This window comes from Sceloporus occidentalis, unplaced genomic scaffold (genome assembly GCF_023333645.1).
Source record: "Sceloporus occidentalis isolate IW3139 unplaced genomic scaffold, rSceOcc1.0.p SCAF_2, whole genome shotgun sequence".
Classification (NCBI taxonomy): Eukaryota; Metazoa; Chordata; class Lepidosauria; order Squamata; family Phrynosomatidae; genus Sceloporus; species Sceloporus occidentalis.
Window position 1 is genome coordinate 262,258,023 of NW_028316982.1, and position 27,337 is coordinate 262,285,359.

At 44.4% G+C, this 27,337-nt stretch overlaps 1 protein-coding gene across 1 annotated transcript; it reads left to right on the forward strand.

Moving 5' to 3' along the window:
• Nucleotides 1–6,337: 6,337 nt before the first annotated feature.
• On the forward strand, nucleotides 6,338–26,075 carry LOC149320075 (frizzled-4). The gene is made up of 2 exons (XM_089508482.1): nucleotides 6,338–6,583; nucleotides 17,602–26,075. The coding sequence occupies exons 1-2, from the start codon at nucleotides 6,338–6,340 to the stop codon at nucleotides 18,931–18,933; spliced, it is 1,578 nt and encodes a 525-aa protein (XP_089364608.1). The 3' UTR covers nucleotides 18,934–26,075.
• Nucleotides 26,076–27,337: the final 1,262 nt, after the last annotated feature.

A 27,337-nucleotide genomic window follows, 5' to 3' on the forward strand; every position in this document is an offset into this window, starting at 1 on the left:
GGGTCTTCAGCCCATTCTCTGTAACTCTGCTGCTTTAGAGCAAAGCTTTAACCACTGACCAAAACTGGTCAGTGCCGGTGCGTAACAAGGTGGTGAGTTCGAGCCAGAGGTGAAGAGCTACAACTCCCATCATCCCTGACATTATCTGCTACTGGAGCTTTCCCTGTTTCAATTATGTTAATTCTGTGGACTAGTTCTCAATTCAGGATTATTAGATTTTTCAGGTCTATCCCTTCCTTAGGTGTGGCAGGGATGTACAACAATGGTGCCTTTGTCCTGGGCCAAATGTTATCATACACCAGCTGCAATATAGTTAATGAGTGCGGTTTTCTTGTCTGATCTGGAGATGGGTCTTACTGTGTGCAATTGCATGGTGTGGCTGGATTAGAAAGGGTGCAAAGGAGGGAGTGAAAATGAAAGAGACCAGTAGTTTTGTAAAGGCTCAAAGTATTCATTTTACGATTGAGCAACTAAGAGACCTTTGTCACCTTAAACACTATCAGTGATAGCCCATGCTATCCTGAGATCTTCGAAAGCTCCTGAGATCATCAAATTGCTCATCCTTGGGGTTCTTTTGTTGCTTTTGCTGAAACAGCTATTAAATCCCAGGTATGTTCTCTCTGAAATCAGTCTGGGTTAGTGGGACTTGTTGCCACTTAAAGCTGCCTTCCTATGCACCAGAGCTGTGGAAACTGTGGCCATGCAAATGTTTTGAGGCTCCATTTTCCATTAGAGTCAGCCAGCTTAGCCATATGTGATTAGGAGAGTACTTCACCAATATCTGGAAGATCTCATCTGCTTTATCCCTGCTACGTATACTTGGCAGGGACAAGTTAAGCCCCATGGAGCTGTGGATGCACCTTTGGGCTTCATTTTGAGAAGAATCCACAGAGAATTGTAAACTCAATGAGAGACCCATTTGTTTCACGGAGACATTAAATTGTTCACACTGTGTGTGAGTTGGGAGAATAACTGGTGCCTTGCCACCTTCTTGCACAAGCATTATTTTATTTATTTCCATTTAAAAAAAAAGTCAAGCTATCATCTAGGCTCAAAACCATTCCTTTTGCTCTGTTCCTGAATCATAACAGTGCCAAAAATTAATATGGTGTGGACATCCTTCCTCTCTCATAATACTAGATTGCAGGTTGACTGTCAGTACTGAGAGGCTCCGGGAAGATTCAGGACTTATTTCTTAACATCATGATTTGTTACCAAGGAATATAGAGACAGCCATCCCTTTGGAGGGCTTGAGAAGGGAATGATTCACAGAGAATCAGTGACTACAGACAGGATGATTATATATTACCTCCAATAATCAATGCCAGTTACTGACAGTGCCAACTAGTAGCTTCCACATCAGTGGGGCAAGTGAATCCATTTTCAGTTATAGTCTGAACTTGGCCATAATCTGAACTTTAAAAGCACTGGCCAGGATGCTGATTTGGGGGATAGGCTTCAGCCTCCTGGGTTGCTCCTTTAAAATCTGAATTTAAACCTAGAGTGGGTTCACTGCCTCACTGACATCAAATGGGGAACATGAACAGACAGGTGCAGTTGTATTTGGGTTCTGCATCTGGGCTTCTCATGGACATCTGAAAAGCCACTGTAGGAAGCAGGATACTGGGTTCAGCCAGGCCTTTGGACTCTTCTTACATTCTTGAGCTTCCTGGCCTCTAGGCAGACCTAAACCCCTAGCACTTTGTTTGTTTAACAAGAAACACTCAAGGAGTTAAGCATTAACAGAAGGTAGCAAAACCTGATCATCTCAAGCTCTGCCTAGAGGCCTCTCTCTGACCCAGGATTTGTAGATTTTTCTTAATCAAATCTCCTTCACCTGGATCTTCTCGGAGACCAATATTCCTCTCCAGAGGCACACTGGCCTACCTATCAGTCAGTGGTACAGTAAATGATTTTGTAGGAGGGGAGCTTATAGTGGCAGTCCTTGTGAAATAAAGTCCAAAAATGCAGACAGATGTGGCAGACAGATCATATCTACACCAAGAGCCACTCTTTTGTAAAGCTAATGGCTCTCAGTGGTTTCTTCAATCAATCCATGACTTTATTGCACTCCCCAGACCATGAGGCAATAAGCCATTAAACACAGCAATAGTGAAACAACATATAGATAGGTGATGAAATTCAAATATAAATATGCAATTGTATACACAATATGGAATGTATTAAAATATATATTTTAAAAAACATTAATGCCGGTTTAATAGTGGCACAAATGGTGCTGGGTAATCCTTGCTGCTAAAAAACATTGAGGGGGGAGCCGTGTTGGCCATATAACAAATCCAATAATATCAAAAACCCACCAAGCAGTGATACTTTTATTGGACCAACCAAACTGCACAGTAGACATGTTGCAAGCTTTTGAAGCTCCACTGGCTTCTTTATTAGGCAAGGTGTTAAAAACCATACAGGAGGAGGGGGGACCCTGAAGAAGATAGTTATAGGGCTGCATTTTACTGTTTTTGTTCTTAGTTCAGGTGGCATGGAGGGGTATCTCTTGCAGGATGGCCCCTTATCCATGTGGCTACTGGGAGATTCTTCAAGAAATTTAACATTCATTTGCAACACAAAAAAACCCTTCTTTTCCAATCCACTCTGTCTCCATCCTTTGTGAGGCCACAGGCCTGCATTTTTGGACTTTCTTTATGAGGACAGCTAGAACAAAAACAGGTCCTAAAGGGGCCTGTGGCCTCACAAAGGAGGGAGATGTACTGGATTGCAAAGGAAGTATTTTTGTGTGTGTTGCAAATGAATGTTAAATTTCCTGGAGAATCTCCTAGTTCCCACTTGGCCAGAAGGAAGAGGTGCCAGCCTGGAAGAGATACCCCTCCCTCCCTGCCATCTGAACTAACAATCAAAACAGCAAGATGCAGCCCTATGACTAACATCTTCAGTTTTGAATCCTGTATGATTTAATGCCTTTGCTGGATGAAGAAGCCAGTGGAGCTCTGAAAGCTTGCAACATGTATTTAGTGCATTTTGGTTGGGGGCAGGTACCACTGTTTGGTGGATTTTGGATATTTTTGGATTAATTCATGGGGATTACTTGCCCACAGAGAATCATGGGGGAATACTTGCCCACAGAGAATCAATCATGGGGGAATACCTGCCCACGGAGAATCAATCATGGGGGAATACCTGCCCACGGAGAATCAATCATGGGGGAATACCTGCCCACGGAGAATCAATCATGGGGGAATACCTGCCCATAGAGAATCATGGAGGAATACTTGCCCATAGAGAATCATGGGGGAATACCTGCCCATAGAGAATCATGGAGGAATACCTGCCCATAGAGAATCATGGGGGAATACTTGCCCATAGAGAATCATGGGGGAATACTTGCCCATAGAGAATCATGGGGGAATACTTGCCCATAGAGAATCATGGGGGAATACCTGCCCATAGAGAATCATGGGGGAATACCTGCCCATAGAGAATCATGGGGGAATACCTGCCCATAGAGAATCATGGGGGAATACTTGCCCATAGAGAATCATGGGGGAATACTTGCCCATAGAGAATCATGGGGGAATACTTGCCCATAGAGAATCATGGGGGAATACCTGCCCATAGAGAATCATGGGGGAATACCTGCCCATAGAGAATCATGGGGGAATACCTGCCCATAGAGAATCATGGGGGAATACCTGCCCATAGAGAATCATGGAGGAATACCTGCCCATAGAGAATCATGGGGGAATACCTGCCCATAGAGAATCATGGAGGAATACCTGCCCATAGAGAATCATGGAGGAATACCTGCCCATAGAGAATCATGGGGGAATACTTGCCCACAGAGAATCAATCATGGGGGAATACCTGCCCACGGAGAATCAATCATGGGGGAATACCTGCCCACGGAGAATCATGGGGGAATACTTGCCCATAGAGAATCATGGGGGAATACTTGCCCATAGAGAATCATGGGGGAATACCTGCCCATAGAGAATCATGGAGGAATACCTGCCCATAGAGAATCATGGGGGAATACTTGCCCATAGAGAATCATGGGGGAATACTTGCCCATAGAGAATCATGGGGGAATACCTGCCCATAGAGAATCATGGGGGAATACCTGCCCATAGAGAATCATGGGGGAATACCTGCCCATAGAGAATCATGGGGGAATACTTGCCCATAGAGAATCATGGGGGAATACTTGCCCATAGAGAATCATGGGGGAATACTTGCCCATAGAGAATCATGGGGGAATACCTGCCCATAGAGAATCATGGGGGAATACCTGCCCATAGAGAATCATGGAGGAATACCTGCCCATAGAGAATCATGGGGGAATACATGCCCATAGAGAATCATGGGGGAATACTTGCCCATAGAGAATCATGGGGGAATACTTGCCCATAGAGAATCATGGGGGAATACCTGCCCATAGAGAATCATGGAGGAATACTTGCCCATAGAGAATCATGGGGGAATACCTGCCCATAGAGAATCATGGGGGAATACCTGCCCATAGAGAATCATGGGGGAATACCTGCCCATAGAGAATCATGGGGGAATACTTGCCCATAGAGAATCATGGGGGAATACCTGCCCATAGAGAATCATGGGGGAATACATGCCCATAGAGAATCATGGGGGAATACTTGCCCATAGAGAATCATGGGGGAATACCTGCCCATAGAGAATCATGGAGGAATACCTGCCCATAGAGAATCATGGGGGAATACATGCCCATAGAGAATCATGGGGGAATACTTGCCCATAGAGAATCATGGGGGAATACTTGCCCATAGAGAATCATGGGGGAATACCTGCCCATAGAGAATCATGGAGGAATACTTGCCCATAGAGAATCATGGGGGAATACCTGCCCATAGAGAATCATGGGGGAATACCTGCCCATAGAGAATCATGGGGGAATACCTGCCCATAGAGAATCATGGGGGAATACTTGCCCATAGAGAATCATGGGGGAATACCTGCCCATAGAGAATCATGGGGGAATACATGCCCATAGAGAATCATGGGGGAATACTTGCCCATAGAGAATCATGGGGGAATACCTGCCCATAGAGAATCATGGGGGAATACTTGCCCATAGAGAATCATGGGGGAATACTTGCCCATAGAGAATCATGGGGGAATACCTGCCCATAGAGAATCATGGAGGAATACTTGCCCATAGAGAATCATGGGGGAATACTTGCCCATAGAGAATCATGGGGGAATACCTGCCCATAGAGAATCATGGGGGAATACTTGCCCATAGAGAATCATGGGGGAATACTTGCCCATAGAGAATCATGGGGGAATACCTGCCCATAGAGAATCATGGAGGAATACTTGCCCATAGAGAATCATGGGGGAATACTTGCCCATAGAGAATCATGGGGGAATACTTGCCCATAGAGAATCATGGGGGAATACTTGCCCATAGAGAATCATGGGGGAATACTTGCCCATAGAGAATCATGGGGGAATACCTGCCCATAGAGAATCATGGGGGAATACTTGCCCATAGAGAATCATGGAGGAATACCTGCCCATAGAGAATCATGGGGGAATACTTGCCCATAGAGAATCATGGGGGAATACTTGCCCATAGAGAATCATGGGGGAATACCTGCCCATAGAGAATCATGGGGGAATACCTGCCCATAGAGAATCATGGGGGAATACATGCCCATAGAGAATCATGGGGGAATACTTGCCCATAGAGAATCATGGGGGAATACCTGCCCATAGAGAATCATGGGGGAATACTTGCCCATAGAGAATCATGGGGGAATACTTGCCCATAGAGAATCATGGGGGAATACATGCCCATAGAGAATCATGGGGGAATACTTGCCCATAGAGAATCATGGGGGAATACTTGCCCATAGAGAATCCTGGGGGAATACTTGCCATGGTTCTACGGACAAGCAATCCCCATGGTTCCCAATGGGCCAGGATGGTTTCTCTATGGGCCAGTGCTGTCCTTTAGTTTTAGTTCGTGGGACCCTTGGCATGACATTCAGGGTATGGAAGGGACCTGCGATTAGTACAAAAAAGCCCGACTAAGGCATTTCTGCCTGGGGTGAACCGGGAGGGGGGTTCAGGGGGGAGACCCCAGGAGTCCCCCGGGAGGCCTCTGCCTCCAGCCCCGCCTGCCTCCTCCCTCCCTCTCCCTCTCTCTCTGCAGGGCTTTCCCCAGACGGAGGGCTCGGTCTGGAAGGTGCGGGGCGGGCCGCTCTCTTCCTCCTCCTCCTCCTCTTGCTGCTGCTGCTTCTGCTGCCTGCCTCCTCGGCCTCCTCCTCCTGCTGCTGCTGCTGCCTGGCTGGCTGGCTGGAGCCGGGGCTGCGGGGCTGCGATGGCCCTGGCGCTGGCGCTGGTGCCGGGGCTGCTGCTGGCTCTGCTGGGCTGCCGGCTGGCCCAGGGCTTCGGGGAGGACGAGGAGCGCCGCTGCGACCCGATCCGCATCCCCATGTGCCAGAGCCTGGGCTACAACGTCACCAAGATGCCCAACCTGGTCGGGCACGACCTCCAGGCCGACGCCGAGCTCCAGCTCACCACCTTCACGCCGCTCATCCAGTACGGCTGCTCCAGCCAGCTCCAGGTCGGTGCCCCGTCCTTGCAGCAGGCAGGGAAGCTGGGCAGCCCCAGCCTTGGCACAAGCCTCGGGGAGAGAGAGAGAGAGAGAGAGAGAGATCTTGCAGCACCTTTGAGACTGGCTGGGAGAAAGAAAGTTGGCAACCTGAGCCTTGGTAGAAGTCTAGGAGAGCTCAGGCTGCCCACTTCCTTGCTTTCAGGGTATAGAGAGAGAGATCTTGTGGCACCTTTGAGACTGACTGGAAGGATCCCATGGGGAAGGGATCGATATGGGAATCCTAGCAGGCGCACAGGTTTGACCCTTACTATGTAAAACACTGGGCAAAGTTTACAGCCGTCTCTAAATAAATGTTAATGATAATAATAATGGGATCTTGTAGCACCTTTGAGACTGATTGAAAGGATCCCATGGGGAAGGGATCTGGAAGTCTGAGTAGGAGCACAGATTGCACAGAAAGAACAAAAGTTGGCAACATGATCCTTGGTAGAAGTCTAGGAACGCTCACATACAGAAAGCGCTCTTGTAGCACCACTGACTGAAAGGATCCCATGTGGGATCTGGGAGTCCTAGCAGACCACAAGTCGGACAGGCGGTATGGGTGTGTGTGATGCAGCGGCTCAAAAGGCCAATGCAATTCTAGGCTGCCTCGATAGAAGCACTGTAGTGGACAAGTGCTTACAGAGTTAGGATGGGGGAGGCCTGGCTTGACAGCAGCACCTGTGAAAGGGATCTAGGAGTCCTAGTAGACCACAAGTTGAACAGAAAGAAGTTGACAAGTATAAGCCTCAGTAGAAGTCTAGGAGAGCTCATGCTTCAGTGTATAGAGCGCTCTTGTGAGTAGCACCTTTGAGACTAACTGAAAGGTGTTGAGCATGCAGAGTGATGCAGCAGCTCAAAAGGCCAGTGCGATTCCAGGCTGCCTTGATAAAAGTATAGTGGACAGGTGCATGCAAATGCAAAGCAATAAGATAGGGGAGACCTGGCTTGACAACAGTACGCGTGAAAGGGTCTCAGCAGGACCACAAGAAAGAAAGAAGTGGGCAGCCTGAGCTTTGGTAGAAGTCTAGGAAAGCTCAGGCTGCCCACTTGTTTCTGTCAGTTAGTCTCAAAGGTGCTACAAGATCTCTCTACAGACTGATTCTACAGACTAAAAACAAGCTATATCTTTGAATTCTACCACAAGTTGAACATGTAGTGTGAGGCTGCCACTTAAAAAGCCAATGCAATTCTTTGTTGCTGTGTGCCTTCAAGTTGTTTCTGACTTATGGCGGCCCTAAGGTGAACCTATCATGGAGTTTTCTTGGCGAAGTTTGTTCAGGGGAGGTTTGCCATTGGCTTCCTCTGAAGCTGAGAGAGTGGGACTTGCCCAAGGACACCCAGTGGGTTTCCATGGCTGAACCGGGATTCAAACTCTGATGTCCAAGTGCCCAAACCCAACACTCAAACACCGCTCCACCACACTGGCTGGCTCTCAATGAGATTCTAGGCTACCTCAATAGGAATATAGCCTACAGATGCATATAAATGCATAGATATAGGATGGGGAAGACTTGGCTTGACAAGAGTACATGAGAAAGGGATCTAGGAGTCCTAGTAGACCACAAGTTGAACATGAGGCAACAGTGCGATGCGGCAGCTAAAAAGACAATGTGATTCTAGGCTGCACCAAAAATGTATAGTGAACAGATGCATAGAAATATATAGGATGGGGGACACCTGGCTTGACACTGGAAGAACCAAAGTTTGGGAATTGCTGGTCTAGAGCTTTGCTTTGAAGACACCCTCCATGTTTTGGGAAGGTCTTCTATTTTGTAGTGCTTTGTTCTTTTTTGCTCTGAGGACTATCTGGCCACTCTGAACCCAAGTGCAAGGAGCCCTTGGTAACCACAAGTGTTTGGTTCCAGGATCCCCTCCTGTGGATCCCAAAACCCACGAAGACTTCCCAAAGCAAACTTTGATTTTGCCCTTTTATAGAAGGGACACCAGTTTGCTATGCTATTGTATTTAATGCTATTGTATTTAATTGTATTTGCTGTTGTATTTAATTGGTTGTGGTTGTGTGCCTTCAAGTCATTTCCAACTTCTGACTAGCCAAAGGCAAATCTATCATGGGGTTTTCTTGGCAAGTTTCTTCAGAAGAGGACTGTGTGTGTGTGTGTGTGTTTTGCCATGACCATCCTTGGAGGCTGAGAGAGTGTGACTGCTTGCCCAGGGTCACCCAGTGAGTTTCCATGTCTGAGCAGGGATTTGAACCCTGCTCCAGACTTGTAGTCCAATACACAAACCACTATGCCACACCGTAGTAAAACTATGTACGTGCGCCTAATCTTAACAACGTTCCAACCACCACACCATGCTGGCTCTCTTGGACAAAGTCACACACTTTCAGCCTCAGAGGATGGCCAGAGAAACCCCTCTCTGAACAGATCTTGCTAAGAAAACCCCATGTAGCAGGGTCAGGGTTTCCAAACTGCAAGAAAGGGACATTCAAAATTTGTGACAGGCAAGGTTGTGTTGTTCCTAAATATATGTAGGTTGTGTTCTTCCTAAATCCCAAATGGATAAATTTCCAATGGATTATGGAAACGTGCTCAGCCTCAAGAGAAAGCAAGAACAAATCTTGCCAAGAAAACCCCAGGAGAGGTGTCCAGAAGTCGGAAAGGACTTGAAGGCATGCAACAACTACAACAAGATTGCCTTGGGTCTCTCTGAGAAACTGATTTAGAATCATTGTGTTCAAAGAGAGCCCCAGGGGCCATCCTATCCAGCCCCAATCTGCTGTACATTGTTCTAGGGTTGCTTTAGGGCTGCCAGAAGTTGGAAGCGACTTAAAGGCATATGACACCAGCCCCAGGGCCCCTTGACACCTCTCTCTTTCTCAGTACCATTTGGTTTGGAAGGCCCCACTCCTGATCCCATTCCACTTGATAGGATTTAACATGGGAGGCAACCTCACAAAGAGAAGAGTTCTCCATGCGGTTTTGGGTTTTGTTTTGTTTTTGGCTGTGCCTAGGTTTGGCATTAAGACAACAGGAAAGCTGAGGTTTCCAGCTCTCAGAGCTGAGTCACAGGTGGAAGGTGCAAGCCTGAGCCTGTTTACTCAGAAGTAAGCCCCATTGAAACTTCTTTGTCACTGTGCTTTCATGAAGTTAAAAAGGGATACCTGGAGCATGTGCAGAGGGCCTTTCTCCATTGCTAAGCAGTAATCAGTGTGGAGCCAGGGGCTGAACGATCCAGGCAAGGTTGAAAACTCTGTCTCTTCTCATGAATTAAATACTGGCTGGGGTTCAAGGTTGCTTGGAAATCTTGCTCCCTCTGGACCTGGGAGTCTTAATTTGGAATAATCCTCATTGCTGGGAAAGCAGGAGAGCCATTACAACTCTGGAGACCAGGGTTCAAATCTCTGTTTGGCCATGGAAACCTATTGAGTGACCTTGAGCAAGTCACACGCTCTCGGCCTCAGAAAAACCAATTATATGAGCACCTTAGGATTTCCATAAGTGACTGGAAGGCACACGACAACAAAGCCTTTTAAAATGGGAATGTTTCCAAACTCTTAAGTCATATTACTAGTCATATTAGTAGTTTATTTAAAGAGCCAGCATGCTGTAGTGGTTTGAGCATTGGACTAGGACTCTGGAGTCTTAAGGTCCAAATCCCGGCCCAGCTGTGAAACTTTCCAGCTGACCTTGGGCAAGTCACACTCTCCCGGCCTCAGATGAAGGTAATGGCAAAGCCCCTCTGAAGAAACTAGGCCAAGAAAACCCCATGATAGGCTCACCATAAGTCGGAAATGACTTGGAGGCATGCAACAACAATAAGCTGGGAAAGCAGGCTAAGGTTGTGTTGGGTTAGTCTGGGTAAGCCATCTACACATGCTTCAAGGTACTTGTCTCTTGCCATTTCACACATACTCCAGCAAGCAAAAGGTAAGTTGAAAGGAGGTGTGGGGACACCCGGACCCTCCACCCACCCTGATCTGGGTGCCCTGGATGATCTTGTAACACCCTGTGTAACCCAACCATGCTGGCTGGTTGCCAGTGGGGATGAAGAAAGAGTGAGTTGTTCCCCAGGCTTTCAAAATGTGACCATGGGAGCGGAGGAGAGCCTAATCTGCTTCTGGGTGTTTCCAGACAGAAGGCTTTGGGGGGATCAGGTGTGTCGGAATCTGAAGCTGGCACATTGTGTGGAGAGAGAGAGAGAGAAAGAAAGAATGGGAAAGAAATGGAGAGCCCAGACACACTTCCTTTCACATTCAAGCTGCAGATTTGGAGCCCAAATAAGAATCAGAGTCTGAGAGAACATGGTTCGTTTGGTTTTGCGCTGTTTCATGGCATTATGCCACTTCTTTTTCTTTTTATTTATATTTAGTTTCCTGCTTTCTCTCTTTTTCTCACCCAGGCATCTGCACTGCAGAAATAATCCTATTTGACACCGCTTTAACAGCCATGGCTCCATGCTACGGAAGACTGACTGGTAGTTTTGTGAGATGTTCAGCCTTCTCAACTCTGGTTCCACAACAAACTATAAATCCCAGGATTCTATAGCTATGGCAGCAAAAGCAGTGTCAAACTGCATTATTTCTGCAGTGCAGATGCAGCCCCACTTGTGAATCTCTTTTTCTTGTTTGCCTCCAGCAGTTACTGGTTTGGAGTGTGGCCCCTTGTCTGTATTTGGGAACTTGGATTTAGCTGTTATAACTTTTCAGATATTCCCAACTGTATTCACTCCCAGTAGTTTTGAAAAGGAAAGACGTTGAGCACCATGGAATCTCAAGGGAGCAGGTAGCCCATAGCCCTCCATAGCACTGCAGCGATTTAAGTCTCTGCCCAGTTGTAGATACATACACATCCAGCGCATGAGATTGTTACATTTTTGGACGTCAGTTACCACCTCCTATCAGTTTGTGCCAGGCAGTGAGCGAGAATTAAAATTTATTCACAAACTGTGGCAGCTTTTGTATTTGTAGGGTTTATTCCTGATAGTGCAACCATGGTTGCTGTGAAATGTTGCTGTGAAATGTTGTCATTTCTAATGAGTAGGTCTCTCTAACAGTATTGGTATGCTAGCTAGGGAATTCTGGGAGCTGTAGTCCTTAAAAGGTATATTTTCTGGCATCTTTCCCATAAGGAAAGATTACTGCCATGCAGATTGGGGGTGTATGGTTTCCCTAGACAGATGTTCTTATCCTTCTCCCTGAGATTGAACCCCTCCAACTCTGCAAAGCTCCCACACATACTATGGCAAATGTAAAACAGCAATTTATACTTAAGATTCTTTGCCTTTTTGCCATTTGGTGCATATCGGCAAAGCAAATCCTCAAAACACATTGTGATTGTTGTTGCTGTGTGACTTCAAGTTGTTTCCAACTTATGCCAACCCTATCACAGGGTTTTCTGGTGCTGAGAGACCTTGACCCATCCAAGGTCACCCAGTGGGTTTTCATGGCCAAGTGGAGAATCAAACCCTGTATACACATGTTATATCTCCCATCACAGAAGGATAGACATATTGCAAGACTGCAGCATTCTAGTTAATGGGTTAATAATGTTACAGGCTGCATGTTAGTTTGGGTTGTGTTTTGCAAAAGATAAGGCCCTGAGGCCTGAATAGCAAAATTAAGGACATTGTGAGGTATAAAGCAGGAATATTGATGACAGTGGGCTGGTTAAGTCCACCACTGGTTTTAGTCCACACTGTCACAGAGCCACAGGTGCCAAATCAGTACCACAACGGAGTACTGTGGCAAAGCATTTCACTCTTCAGTGAAAGCTTGCCTTAGATATCTGGTATCTACCTCCTTTCTAGAGTTTGATTTGCACACATTACATACACCCTCTCCTCCGATTGGTTTTAGGGGAGATTCTCTCAGCATCCCCAGCAGCAAGCCACAGTTCTGTGTTTTCCTCTGTTGTTGCAGTGAAAATCAGGAGCAAAGCTCAGGGGAAAACATATCTTTTGGCTCACAAGACCCATCATCCCCCAGGTAGCATAGCTGTGTGCCCTCAGGGAGTCCAGCCAATACAGGATAGAGGGAAAAGCAGCACAATCACCAAGCAGTCTTAACTCTCACTCTGGCTCTGCTTTGGTGCTGCCTGGCACAGAAGAGGTAGTGGCTGATGTTTAGGAGACAGGAAAAGAGCACAAAAACAGAAGGAACTTTAGCAAAGGATTTTATGGCAACAGAAAGAATAAAACCCTGGATTAATTTTGTCTTTATTATCGATGGGAAGAGAAGATTGCAAATAGTGGAGAAAGCATTTGGATGCCTCATATATACCTTGCCGTTTAATTGTCAATTTTTCCTTTCCAAGGTAAAGGGAACGGCAGGTGCAGTTTGAGGCCAGTAAAGTTTCTGACCACCTTCCCTCTTCCTTTATCTTCTTGCCTTGCAAATCCTCACTCTACAGATTTTATACTTTGTCTGTTAAATGGCGGTATTGTTTTCTTTAAAAAGCTGATCTGGAAAACTTGGTGTTCATACACACTATAGAAATAATGCAGTTTGACACTACATTAAGTGCTGTAGCGCCATCCTATGGAATCCCCGGATTTGGCAGTGAAGGCTAAAGACCTTGCAAAACTACAAGAGCTACAACACTTAAAGTAGGGTCAAACTGCATTATTTCAACAATGTAGATGTAATCTTAGTGGTTAATTCAAGACTCCAAACTCAGATAGTTAAAGTAATGGTTCTAGAAATATGCATAAATGTTTAAACAGATTAATTGCTTACATTTACAACATGCCTTTCTTCCAAGAACTTTTAAGTCCACTCAGTACACAGCGCTCTGCATCTATTTTATTTTATTTTAACAAGAACCCTGCAAGAGAGTCTAGGCTGAGAATATGTCACTGGCCCCAAATCAGTGATCGTTGTGTCAGAATGGGGATTTGAACCTTGATCTCCCTAGTTTCAGTCTGACTCAATCTTAATAAAGCCTAGAAAAGTAACTTTAGTGAATGATCACCACTCCCAGAATCCCCGGGCATCATGTTGGGGGATTTTGGGAGTGGTAGTCTTAATGAGTCAGCATGGTGTAGTGGTTTGAACATTGCATTACGATCCTGGATTCGAATCCCTGCTTGGCCATGGAAACCTACTTGGGTGACCTTGTGCAAGTCACACCCTCTCAGCCTCAGAAAATTGTACTATACAGTTGCCTTAGGGTCTCCATAGTTAGAAATGATTGGAAGGCACACAACAACAAGGATTATTAGTTTATGTAAAGAGCAAGCATGGCATAGTGGTCTGAGCATTACACTAGACTCTGGCGATCAGTATTCAAATTCCGGCTTGACCACGAAACCCACTGGGTGACCTTTGGCAAGTCTCACTCTCAACCTCAGAGGATGGCAGTGGCAAACCCCCTCTGAAGAGACTTGCCAAGAAAGCCCCATGACAGATTCACCATAACTAGTTTATTTGTACGCCATATTTCCCACCACACCTTCTGCTCCAAAAGGTTGACAAAAGTTAAACAAACACACCAACAATACGCTGATAAGGATGACGAAGAATATTGTAATGTTTTTGTTATTGTTACATTATGACCACCGCACCAGTTTGCTCAGCCTCAAGAAAGTAAAACCAAAAGGCTAAGCAGATGCACAAGAAAGCACTTCCCTGGAGCAAACTTTTCCACTGGGTGTGAATCAACAGATAAGAAACCAAGTTACAGTAACAGTTCAAGGGGGGCCTGGGGTTGCTTGTATGGCCAAAACACATATTCCAAAAATCGCAGCTGCCTCCTTCTTTCCTTTCCTTTCCCTTCCCTCCCTCCTGAGGTTAATTTGCACATGCAGTTGGCTTGACACCATGAACCCAAAAGAAGATTTTTATTTTTATTTTTTTAAGTTGCAGATTGGCAGGTTCTCCCTGTCCAAGTGTATGTTCCTTCTGGCAGCTCAGGAATTTGGACTGCAGCTCACACTGGAGAGTATGCTCCGAATCGGAGCTCATAAACAAAATGAGAAACAGCTATGTCTTAAGTATGCCAGTTATTTTCACACCAGTAGGGAGAGAAATCTTCAGCTTGGCTTCTGAAAGCAGGAAAACAGAATGTACTCAAGAAACAGGCGACCGAGACGTTCCCATGCTTAGATCAATTCCCAGGCCAATAAATTCATTCTCTCTTTTTTTCTTTTACTTTTTCAAAATGCTCCTGCAAATAGGTTTAAACATGATACCAGCCCACAGATATTTTTACGATCCCACCATTAGTAATTTGTGAGCTGAAAAATATTGTCTGTCTCTGCAAGCAGAAATAATGCAGTTTGATACCACTTTAACTGCCATGGCTGTGGAATCCAGGGATTTGTAGTTTGATGAGATATTCAGGTGCCTATGCCAGAGAGATCTGGTGCCACAATAAACTCCAGTTCCAAGGTTCCATAGCATTGAGCCAAAGCAATTAAAGCAATGTCAAATAGCATTATTTCTACAGTGCAGAGGTAGCCATTGTTAATCTCAGAAACATCCCTTCCTGCTCACCTAAAGAGGTTCTCTTGCTTCCAACATCTAAAATATGTAGATGTTTATATGTTTGATTATCTTTTAAAAATAGCTGCTGTTTTCTTGTGTGGTTTGCAGAAGAGACCAGCCTGTTGCTTCCTTCTGATTATGAGATGAAAAGTTTGGCCTCCCTTTGAGAAACCTGGCTTCAAATGTGACTTTTGCTCTGTAACTTTTTGTATGAGCTTGGGCCACACTGCCTCTCGACCTCAACTTCTATCTGTAAAATGGGAGCAATAAGACAATGAGATTTATTTCTACTCATACAGAAGTTTCGGAACTTTAAAGAACTCCTTGTTACTTCTGATTTCCATGGTCTGGGTGTTCCCAAAACTAACTCTGGGAACCTAAATGCATGAACCAGGGCGCAAGCCCCATTGAACATAGGGGGACTTACTGTTGAGTAAATACGCTGAGATGCAGAATTAATGCAGTTTAATACCTCTTTAACTGTCATGACTTAGTGCTATGGAACTTTGGGAATTGTAGTTTTGTGATATAATCAGCCTTCACTGTCAGAGCTCTGGTGCCACAACAAACTACAAATCCCAGGATTCCATAGCATTGAGCCCTGGCAGTTAAAACAGTGTCAAATGGGATCCCAGGGCAGATCCAGCCTACAATTGTACTGTGACTCCAACATAGCAGGAGCTAGTTTGTCTGAGAGCCCTTTAACGTGCCTCACAGTCCATTGGCATCAAACATGCATTTAGCAATAATGGCTCTATATCTCTCTGACTCTTAGCTGATCCCAGTTGCTTCTCATGCCAGCATAACATTAATTGAGAACTGATCCAGTTTGAGCATGCTGATCTTTGTGGTCAAGCACATTCTTCTTACAATCAGTTGGGAAAAAAATACCCCACGAATGTATGTACAGTACATTCAGTTCAGTCAAGCAATATACTTTCCCTGGATCCTATCATTTCAGATTACATTTCCAGCACTAGATTTCTGAATCCCCATTTTCGGATCCATATATGCCCCAACAAAATGATTCCCTGCACACAGAGGAATAGCATATTGTGAATAAGACAGTCTAAGCCAAGTTTGAGTAATATATGACCTTCTAAATGTCTGGCTGCAAAATCCATTATCCCTCACCATTGAACATGTTGGTTAGGGTTGCAGTTCAGTGTCTGACCATATTGATTTCATACATGCAGGGTTGAAACGTGCATGGAGGAAAATTCAAATATTCTCATCTGCAGTGTGTGCGCATGTGCCTTCAACTTGCTTGTTGACTTGTGGCAACCCCATGAATTTCAGAGGGTTTTCGTTTGCAAGGAATCCTGAGGTGGTTCTGCCAGTTCCTTTTTCTAAAATGTAGCCTACAGCACCTGGTATACACTGGTGGTTTCCCATCCAAGTACTAAACAGGGCTGATCCTGCTTAGCTACCAAGATGAGACAGGATCTGGTGCCTTTAGGGTATTTGGGCCCCTGCAGCAAGTAATACGGACCACACTGTATCTATACTGCAGAATTAATGCACTGCTTTAACTGCCATGGCACAATGCTATGAAATCTCAGGATTTGTAGTTCTGTGAACTAGTTAGCCTTTCTCTGTCAGAAAGCTCTGGTGCTACAGCAAACTACAAGTCCCAGGATTCTATAGGATGGAGCCATAATAGTTAAAGTGGTATCAAGCAGCATTAGTTCTGCAGTGTAGCAGCAACCTTAGAAAAACTTGACCAGCTTGATTCTATTTCATACCTAATTGATTCTTGGTCAGTTATGAGATTTGAAGTCTTAAAGAATTGGGGATGATGGAAGCTACATATTACAGCTCTCACATAATTAAACAAAGAGTGGGACTCTTTTCCTGTGTTACCGAATTTCCCTTCTTGTATTTTCTATTCTGAGTTTCTGTGTTTGCTTTTTTTAAAAGTGCTCCATTATTTGTTCTTCGAGACCAAAGTCCTATTTTATTTTGTAAACTACAGCGGCATGTCAGTTAAGGTTACAGTCCTGGCCAAAACTGTCCATGAGCAGAGGCCAATACTTTTACTAAGCAAGATGTTATAAAGGGAAGTGTGCATGCTTTTGACTTCTGCAAAAGTGTTCAGCAGGTTAGCCTGATGAGGAGTTTTGTGAAACTTGAAACCTGCTGACTTTTCGTGATCATTCCCGATAATATTGCCTAATTAGATTTTGGGCTTTTCGCCTCTCAGGACCTGTATAGCTGTTTTTGTTTTCACATATGCACTCTTTCTTGGTGTCGCTTTCATGCACACATGTACACAAACATGTACAGAGCTTTGAAGGCAACCTTTCTCTGCTATTTTTCTATAGCAGATAAATGAGAACATGTACGCCTAGGTTTTGATTCATTGTGTATTGTTTTCTAGTAATGACTTACAGAGCCTGAGGACATTTTTGAACTACATCTCTTGGGAGGTTAATTTAAAAAATCACTTTTCTAAGCTCCACTTTTTTAACCCAAGGTAAGAGAACATGGTGAATATCTTTGACCCACTGACACCTTCTTACCCTCTTGTCTCTTCCAGTTTTTCCTCTGCTCCGTCTACGTCCCCATGTGCACAGAGAAGATCGACATCCCCATTGGACCCTGTGGCGGCATGTGTCTCTCTGTCAAAAGGCGATGCGAGCCTGTCCTGAAAGAATTTGGGTTCTCCTGGCCAGAAAGCTTGAACTGTAGCAAGTTCCCACCCCAGAATGACCACAACCACATGTGCATGGAAGGCCCAGGGGATGAAGAGGTTCCCCTCCATAGCAAAGTGCCTCTCCATCCTGGGGAGGAGTGTCACAGCATTGGATCTAATTCTGACCAATATATCTGGGTTAAAAGGAGCCTAAACTGCGTGCTCAAGTGTGGCTATGATGCCGGCCTCTATAGCCGCTCGGCCAAGGCGTTCACCGACACCTGGATGGCAGTCTGGGCAAGCCTGTGCTTCATTTCCACTGCCTTCACCGTCTTGACCTTTCTCATTGACTCCTCTCGCTTTTCCTACCCGGAGCGCCCCATTATATTTCTGAGCATGTGCTACAATATTTATAGCATTGCTTATATTGTCCGGCTGACCGTAGGCCGGGAAAGGATTTCCTGCGATTTTGAAGAGGCGGCAGAACCTGTCCTCATCCAGGAGGGCCTCAAGAATACAGGATGTGCTATAATTTTCTTGCTGATGTACTTTTTTGGGATGGCGAGCTCCATCTGGTGGGTGATCCTGACACTGACCTGGTTTCTGGCAGCAGGACTTAAATGGGGTCACGAGGCCATCGAAATGCACAGCTCCTATTTTCACATAGCTGCCTGGGCTATCCCAGCGGTGAAAACCATTGTCATCTTGATCATGAGGCTAGTTGACGCGGATGAGCTGACTGGACTCTGCTACGTCGGAAACCAGAACCTGGATGCGCTAACAGGATTTGTCGTGGCTCCCCTTTTTACCTATTTGGTGATAGGGACTCTTTTCATCGCAGCTGGCTTGGTGGCTTTATTTAAAATCCGGTCCAACCTTCAGAAGGACGGGACCAAAACAGACAAGCTGGAGAGGCTCATGGTGAAAATTGGGGTCTTTTCGGTGCTCTACACCGTCCCAGCTACCTGTGTCATTGCTTGTTACTTTTATGAAATCTCCAATTGGACTATCTTCCGCTACTCGGCGGATGACTCTAACATGGCTGTGGAAATGCTCAAGATTTTCATGTGCCTGCTTGTGGGCATCACATCAGGCATGTGGATCTGGTCTGCCAAAACGCTGCACACCTGGCAGAAATGCTCCAACAGATTGGTGAACTCAGGGAGGGTAAAACGGGGGGAGAAAAGAGGTGATGGCTGGATGAAGCCTGGGAAGGGGAACGAGACTGTGGTATAAACAAAACAAAACAAAACAAAACACTTCTAGTGGGCAGTTTCTGTTTTTCCCTTTCTCCCTCCCAGTGTGAGAAGAGTTGGCTGCACAGAGCAGAAATGGTTGATTTGCAGGCTGGGAAAGAAACCACACAGAAACTTGGCATTTCTGCAGAATTTGGGGATTGCTTGAGCAGAGAAGACCCCACGGTAAGGACTTGTGTGCTACAAAGAGTAGAGCAGAGCTTCTGAAAAGGAAACATGAAAGCCCGGCTGTGGCTTCAGAAAGCTGTGAAAACAAACCTCAGCACCCATTGGGACTTCTATTGGAAAGAAGCATCCTGTGGAACTTTACACCATCCTCTAATAACACAAAATGTGCCTTCTCTTTCTCTTTCTCTCTCTCCCCTAAATTCTTGCTCCTTCACAAGTCATCTATTTAGCAATAACTCTTAAAGTAAAAAAAGGAAGGAATTCAGAGGGCAAATATGTCTGCCAGTGTAGGAGACTCTTTTGTGAAGAGAAGTGGTTGCCTCTTTTAGGAAACCCATAACCCAGAGGCCTGCCACCTAGAAGAGACAGAAGCTTATTTTCACTACTAGTTCCTGTATCATTGCAATAATTTCAATTAAGTCAAAATACTACAAAATGTTATGCAAGCTGTTGGATTCTACAGAGCTCTTCATCCAGCTAAATGGTAAACAAAGCAAGCAGGGGTTGAGGAGGAAAGCTGGCTGGTGTTGGAAACATATTGCCCTAAGGTAGATCCACTGAATAAATTGATGAATAGTAAGTCCACAAGTATATAAATCCCACTGATTTGGTGGGTCTGGTCTAGTTGGGACTAGCACTTGGATTTGAGTAATAGATTCCTTTGGATTATGGATGAGAATTGTACAGTTCACTGTGCTGTTGAAGTGTAATGCCCAGCATACCTTAGAAATGGCTATGTTGGCTAGGACTGCTGGGAGTTGCAATTCAACAATTCTGGAAGACTGCACAATTCCCACCTCTGCTTTGGAAGGCAGAAAACAAAAATAGAGAAGCTGGACAAATGAACAAAGATAGATAAATTTAGACAAGGTATTGTTGTTGTTTTAAAGAAAACCAAATTCAGGAACTTAGCTAGCTAGAGGCAGCGTAGCCTCAGACCTGCCATCTCCTAATGGTACAAAATCCTCTTCATTCATCATCAAATCCCACTAAAATTCAGTGTTCTTCCAGTCAAATGTAAAGTCTGTCTGTATATCTCTATGTTGATGGGGTATGGGGGTGTCAAACCTGAAAAAGTAAACAAGAATCCAGATAATTTGATTCAGAATGTGCAAGTTCCTAATACTGGAGGGTTCTACTCCTTTCAAGCCAATAGCAGATTCAGGGGCTGTACAGAACGGCACTTTGTGCCAGCCTGTATACGCGGCAAGGGCTCCAAGGCCTTCCTATGCTGCCCAGCCGCCATTATGGCATGCGTCCATATGGTGTACACCATGATGGCGCGCACCGTGCGCAGCGCCAAAATGGCGTAGCACAGAAGGGGCATCATGATGGCACGCTGTGGCGCTTCCTTCCAGGAAGCTGCTTGGAGCAGCTTCTTTTTGTTCCCTAGAGGGAGCGGATCAGTGCTGCTGTGAGCGGCAAAGAGGGGCGGCATCCCACTGTCCATCTGTACAGCCCCTCACCTTGCTATTAGAATTGGACTCCCACCACCAAGGTTCCTATCTCCAAAACTGTAGCAACAGTGATGGCTTTCTGTGGGGCAGAACAAAATGCTCTGAAGGAAAGGGAAGAATGAAAAGATCCGTTATGTGTTGTCAGTGAACATTGGCAGCAGCAAATGGGAGCAGCAAAAAATGGTCAAGAAGAGGGCATTTACAGTTGGCCTTCCATATCCACGGATTCTTTATCTGTGGCTTCAACCATCCACAGCTTGAAAATATTTTTAAAGATATAAATTTCAGAAAGTAAACCTTGATTTTGCCATATTAGTATGTCATTGTATTTAATGGGACTTAAGGATCCATGGATTTTGGTATCCACACCAGGTCCGGGAACCAAACCTCAGTGGATACCATGGCCTAGACTGCAAATACCTTATTTTGAGAAAAGTTATGAAACACAATGGTCCCTTTGCTAAGAGGAATCTTTGCTTTAAGGCAAAGATAGGCCACTGGGTTGGGTCCAGGGGTCATTTTCATCCTCCTCTGGCTGCATACCCCTCAACTGTCCCAATTTGGCAAGGACAATCCTGATCAGTCCTCTGCCATCCTGCTTTAACAGCTGTTTTTCAAATGTTGCAGTTCCTCTCTCCATTTCCCATTTCTCACTTTGTCATTAGCTTACTTCAGTTGTTGAGAATTGAATTGCAAAATTGCAAAACTAGTTTACATTCCTCAGTGGAGGGAGAGGACAGTTAGGGATGAAATTTTGCCTTTCCCAGTGGGCTTAAGCAAAAGCAAACTGCTGCGGTCTCTCCTAGCTTGCATGTTCTCCCACATTAATAACTTTTCTTGTGAAATGCTGGAGAGTATGCAGCTCTATCTAATCTTGCTTGATGGGGAAGGCTACATATATTGAGGAGTCTGGATTTGAAACCAATATCCTACTTGAAGCTCTTTGACACACTTTAAAATGGGTGCATTGGCTCTAACAGCAAAGCGCCTTAGACGGAGGTCCCCATTGAAACCATTAGGACAAATTAATCCTCATTCAGCTTCCATTGCCTTCCGAGGGAGCTCAAGTTTAGTTCCTTTTGTCAGGATCCAGCCTCCTGCACACACTCTAAAGTTGTTGGCTCTGAAGCGGGGCTGTCATGTGCTGCTTTTTACCCACATCTTGTGCACAGCCCCTGGTGGGGTTTTCGATTGCACAGGGTGGAACTGGGCAGCATAGGCCTTGTTCAAAGAGGTCTGGTAAACTGAGCCATTTATGTAAGAGAGGGCTGCCAACAAAAGTAAATGCCTGCAGGGTTGAATTAATTATAAGGCGAGATTCCTAACTCTGCTGATGACGGAGTTATCCATGCGCTTAGGAAGCCATGTGTTTGATTTTCCAGAAATTCAGTACTTTGATAAACTGTGTCTTTTGTGGTGCAGTCCCTTTCAAACTGTAAACTGGAGATGGTTGAAATGCCACGTTGCATGATTAAGAACCCCAAATACACCAACATGTTGAGAACGAGCACATTGAGAGTACCTCTCCTTATGCTAGTTGTCTGTGTGCAGGGATATTTTGTTAAAATGGGATGTTCAGCGTGTAATTAATTCCTCATCTCCTGTCTCCAGAACCTGCATGTAGAAAACTAGCACACCAGGGAGAGGCTCTCCTTTTGCTAGTTTTCTTTTTGCCAGGCTAATTAAGCTGTTAGTCTGAATGTGTCCATCCACTTTTGATGGCCACAGTTTTGTAACCATCCATAGCGTGCAAGCAGAACATTTCACTGTTGTTTTTGATGGGATTTGTGTGGTGTCCCCCACAGTAAAACTCATGAGCACTCTATTGTGCAGCTCCTTTTGTCATTGGAGCTTTGCTTAAGAGCCTAAAATTCCTCTTTGATTGCACTGGCCCTTATCTTATCAGAAGAGGCACCAAAAAAGAAAAAAGAAAAGAAACAAAATTAGAAACTGAAACCTGAGCTAAAAATATTTAACAGCCCAATCTCAATGTATTTCTCCCCCTTTCTCCCCTGTTCCCTGAATCTTTAGCCTTTCCTCCGACCTGGATAGGTGATCCTGCTATTTCCCAGATTCCTGTGGTATTCTTTGGTCTAAGAAATCCCCCCTCCTTTTTTTTAATTTTTATAGTCCATCAACATGGGGCTAATGAGGAAAAGTGAATGGAGGGTCATTTTTGACAATTGGCTTATTCAGAGCCTGTTGTGTTTGGTGTTTTGTTTTAAAAAAATCTCTTCTCCCCATCCCTCCCTTCCACCTCCTTCACATAAACTAATCTGGCTTTCCCCGGAGACCCATTGCATTAAGCAATTAAGGCTTAATATATTTCACTCTGTGTGATTGCATCTGTGTTGACGCCAGTCTGGGCCCAACCGAAATGTTAAGTTCTTTGGCAGCTTTGCATTCACACAGATCAGTTGCATAATTTGTGTGTCAATTACAATTAGGAGGACATTCTCCAGCCATGAGATGGGGCTACAACTGAACCCACTCCCATCACAGTGAGAGTGCCTTTCTTGTCTTTTATCAGTCTAAGAATGCAAGCGTGTGTGTGCTTTTGTCTTTAGCCAAATGGGATCATTGTCCCCTGCCTTTACTATTTTAAAGGATCCAAAAAAGGGGGAAAGTAACGAGTAATGCTATTTCAAAAGTAAAATGGCAAGGTAGGGAGGAGGATCAGGCAACCATAGCTAGAGTGTGACAGTTGTCAAGTTCTCAGTTGGCTTTAGCATTCAGGGAGGCAACATGAGGCATCTTAGATGTTTATTTTTTAAAAATGGGATTTTAATTGTAACCTTGTTAACTGTGTCTGGTCAGTTTGGGGACTGGGGAGGGTCTGCTTTATTGCCTTGTATTGGCCATAAACTTGTGGTTGTCTACCCGTGTAAGTTCCCTTACAAATGCAGTTGTAATTTTTTGGCCTAATTACAACATATCTTGAATCCTATTCTTAGGCCAGTGAATCCATTGGATTTATCTTTGTGATGACTTGCTATTCAACAGTTGATTAAATGGGTCCACTCTAGTTAGGACAAACCCACAGGATTCCTGCCATATGATGGCACATTTTGGGATGGTATGCAAAGGGATCTTTTAGCACCGTTAAGACTAACTGTGAAAAAAGTTGTCGCATAAGCCTTCATAGATTTAGATGGATGGAGAAGCAGACCAAGTCTAGAAAAGCTTATGCTATAACTTCTTTCACACAGTTAGTCTCTAAAGTGCTACAAGGTCCCTTTGCATACTGGTATTCCAGACTAATATGGCTATGTCTCTGAATTTCTGGATGGTGTAGAATTATTTGTTACTGCCCTCAGTATACCACTTTCTTCACTGGGATTGCAGAAACAGCTAGTCCACCTTCCCCATTGCACAATGGGACAATAAACAGGCACATAAGTGGTTGCTCAATGTAAGTATTCAACAAGAGAGTGGCATGTCTGCAACCACAGTGTAGATGAGTGATTGAAATTTATACTATGCAAGTATCATGTAGGAACTCATCTGCTATCTCTGTATGCCTTGAGTTCAAAAGTGGTAAAGATTGTAGAAACTGCAGTTGGTATGTGCTTGTATCTCCCCCATGCACATCCCTTATAGATCTTATGCACAGAACTCATAAACATGACAGGTATCCCTCAGTTAAAAAAGGGTAAGACTGGGAAATGTGGAGCTCTGGAGATTTTGCTGGCTGAATGGGGATTCAAACCCTGATCTCAAGAGTCTTAGTGCAGCACTCAAACTACTACACCATGTTTGCTTGTACAATAATTCAACCGAGGAATTTAGCAGTAGTGAGTAGCATTGTGGTGGAATTCACTCAATATTACTTTGTTTCCAGGATCAAGAGGGATTTTTTGCCTGTTTTCACTGCAGAAACTGTAGGGTCACTTTGACACTTGGGGAATTTGAGGGGAAGCCATCAATGATAATGTACAAACCTGCACATTTACCTTCTGGCATGCTTTCAGGGAAACAGGAAGAAGGGTCAGTTCACACAACCATTCTGGACCTGGTTTCTGTCTCTGTTTTTCCTGTCTTGGAAATGAGCCATGTTTGTAACAAATGATTTGGAATAGGTGTAGCAGCTTGGTTTGCAGTCATTGAGTCTCTTTTTAGACTACCTGTTCATGATTTATTTATTTATTTTTGATAAATCCCACTGAGGCTAAATCAGGATAGGAAAGGCAATCATGTTGAGTCTCCCTTGTCCAGAATTCCAAAATCCTAAAATATTCTCCAGAATTGTCTGCTTGGGTGGCTGAGATAGTGACATCTTTGCTTTCTGATGGCTCAGTGTACACCAACTTTGTTTCATGCACAAAATTATTAAAAAATATTGTATATAAAATGACTTTCAGTTTATTTATATAAGGTGTATATGAAACATAAATGAATTTCATGTGTAGACTTCGGTCCCATCTCCATACATATCTCTTTATGTATACGCAAATATTCCAAAATATGAAAAATTCCAAAATCCAAACCACTTCTAGTTCCAAGCATTTGGATGTGGGAGACTCAACCTGTACCTGAAAATTGAGCCAGTTGAGAGAGTGAAATAGTTTCATTTTATGGAATGACTGCATGGTCTAGAAAATGTACCAGTATCTGGAAAGAATGATCCCTACTGTTGACTTTGGGAGCCAGTTTCAATTTTTGTATGTAGTGTGGTGCACCAGATTATCTGTGTCACATTTAAAATATCTTTCCCATCTCTAAATCTCATACACATGCAGCATTCTGTGGCCCATGATACTTCTGTGACAGGTTCCAGGTGGATATGTCTATTATTGTGCAAGATACCAACCATCTGAATCAGCCTTCCGTATGCTTGCTGGGAATAATGGACGTATCTGGAGAGCACCAGGCTCATGGAAGGATGATATTAAGACAATTTGCTAGCAGCATTGCATTGTTTTTCATGGTATAAGGCATCCCTGCTCAAATCAGTGCACTCCAGGTAGACTAATTACAACTCCCATCATTCCTATCCAGCATGGCTAATGGGGAGCATTGGGCCAGAGACTGTGTGGGTGCCACTTTGTGCCTTTAATTCTTGCTTGCAGTGGCAGCTGGTAGCTTCCACATCATGGAGCAGTGTTTCTGTGTCCAAAGTGAAGTTAAATGACTTGAGCACCTTTACTTTCATCCTTTTCTCTTCATTTATAAACTTTTCTTCTCCCCTTGAGTGATTCTCACCAACTTTTGCATACAAACTACAAATGTAATTGTTTTAATCTTACACATTGCTAAACTCTCTCACACTTAGGTACATACATTTTGTTATTTGTGCTAAGGTTGGTATTGCTGATTTCCGTTCCTGTGCCCCCAATAAAAAAAAAACTTAAGGTAAATGGACACTGCTTTTCCCTTTTTGTTGGTGATTGTACAGAAGAGTTATCTACGTCTATTGTAAATTTCTAATTTATCATTGTACAAAAAGAAAACTTTGCTATTTAATTTTTGTATCAAAATAAATTTTTGATTTATTAAAGTGTCTCCCATGGTAATGGGTTCTTTTCCATCATTTTTTTTAAAAGAGAGAGGATTGGGGACTGCCAGATGTTCAAAACACTGTGTTCCATGTATCCAGGGTGTGAAATGTCTGCCCTCCAGGTGAAATTGGACTCTAACACGCATCATCCATAGCCAACTTGACCAATGGTGAGGAATGATGAGAATACAGTCATTCCCATTTCCCATTATGTAATCTTCGTGTTGTGTGCCTTCAAGTTGTTTCTGATTTATAGGAACCCTAAGACGAACTTATCATGTGGTCTTCTTTGCAAATTTCTTTAGAGGGCTTTTGTCATTGCCATCTTCTGAGGCTGGGAGAATATGACTTACTCAAGATCACCCATTGGGTTTAGTGGCTCAGCAGGGATTCAGACCCTGGTCTTCAGAGTCATAGTTCAACACACAAACCATTATGACACACTGGCTCCCTTTTGAACCTCATGGTTATCCTTGTGGTAATCCTTAAAGTTGGTTATCTGTTCACTGGGGAATTTTTTTTTACCATCCACCAACTCCCACCATCTCTTGCCATATTGGGTGAGGCTGATGGGAGTTGTGGGCCATTTAGGACCATGTGTGCCCTGCCCCTGCCATAAAGCAACCAGTATAATAGAGTTGGAAAGGACCTCAAAGTTCACCAATATGAAACATCTAAAGCAAAATAATGCTGCACATAGATGCCCATCCTGCCTCTCCTTAAAGACCTTAGAAATTCTTTTTCTACAAATTAGCCACAAAACTGGATGCTCAAGTTGCCATCATGGTTGTCATAGTTTGGTCCTCCTGGACCATACCTGTACCCCTAAAATGTGTTCCTTCCCAAATGACCCCTTGATTTGCCATAGTTATTTTATCCTTAGCCTCTTTTCCACACTGTTGTCGTGGCCTTCAAGTAGTTTTCATCCCTGCTGGTTCAAATCCCTGCTCAGCCATGGAAACCTACTGGGTGACCTTGGCTAATTCACTCTCTCTCAGCCTCAGACTGAAGGCAAAGGCAAACCGCCTCTGAATAAATCATGCCAGGAAAACCCCATGATAGGGTAACCATAAGTTGGAAACAACTTGAAGGCACATAACAACAGCAACACATTATTTGACCTCCACTCCACCCAGTGTTGAAAACGGAATGTGTTTGGGTGTTTCCCAAAACCAGAAATAATATAATGTCACTTCCGGTTCTGTCAGGAATGACCATGTGGCCTGAAAGTTGGTTGCAGGGAGGAAAGTAACTCCTCTGCT

What these genes read in the sequence shown, in the direction of transcription:
- LOC149320075 (XM_089508482.1), top strand. Translation starts at nt 6,338, where the DNA reads ATGGCCCTGGCGCTGGCGCTGGTGCCGGGGCTGCTGCTGGCTCTGCTG. An exon ending in GCTGCTCCAGCCAGCTCCAG is followed by an intron (nt 6,584 to 17,601) that starts GTCGGTGCCCCG and finishes TGTCTCTTCCAG; the next exon opens with TTTTTCCTCTGCTCCGTCTA.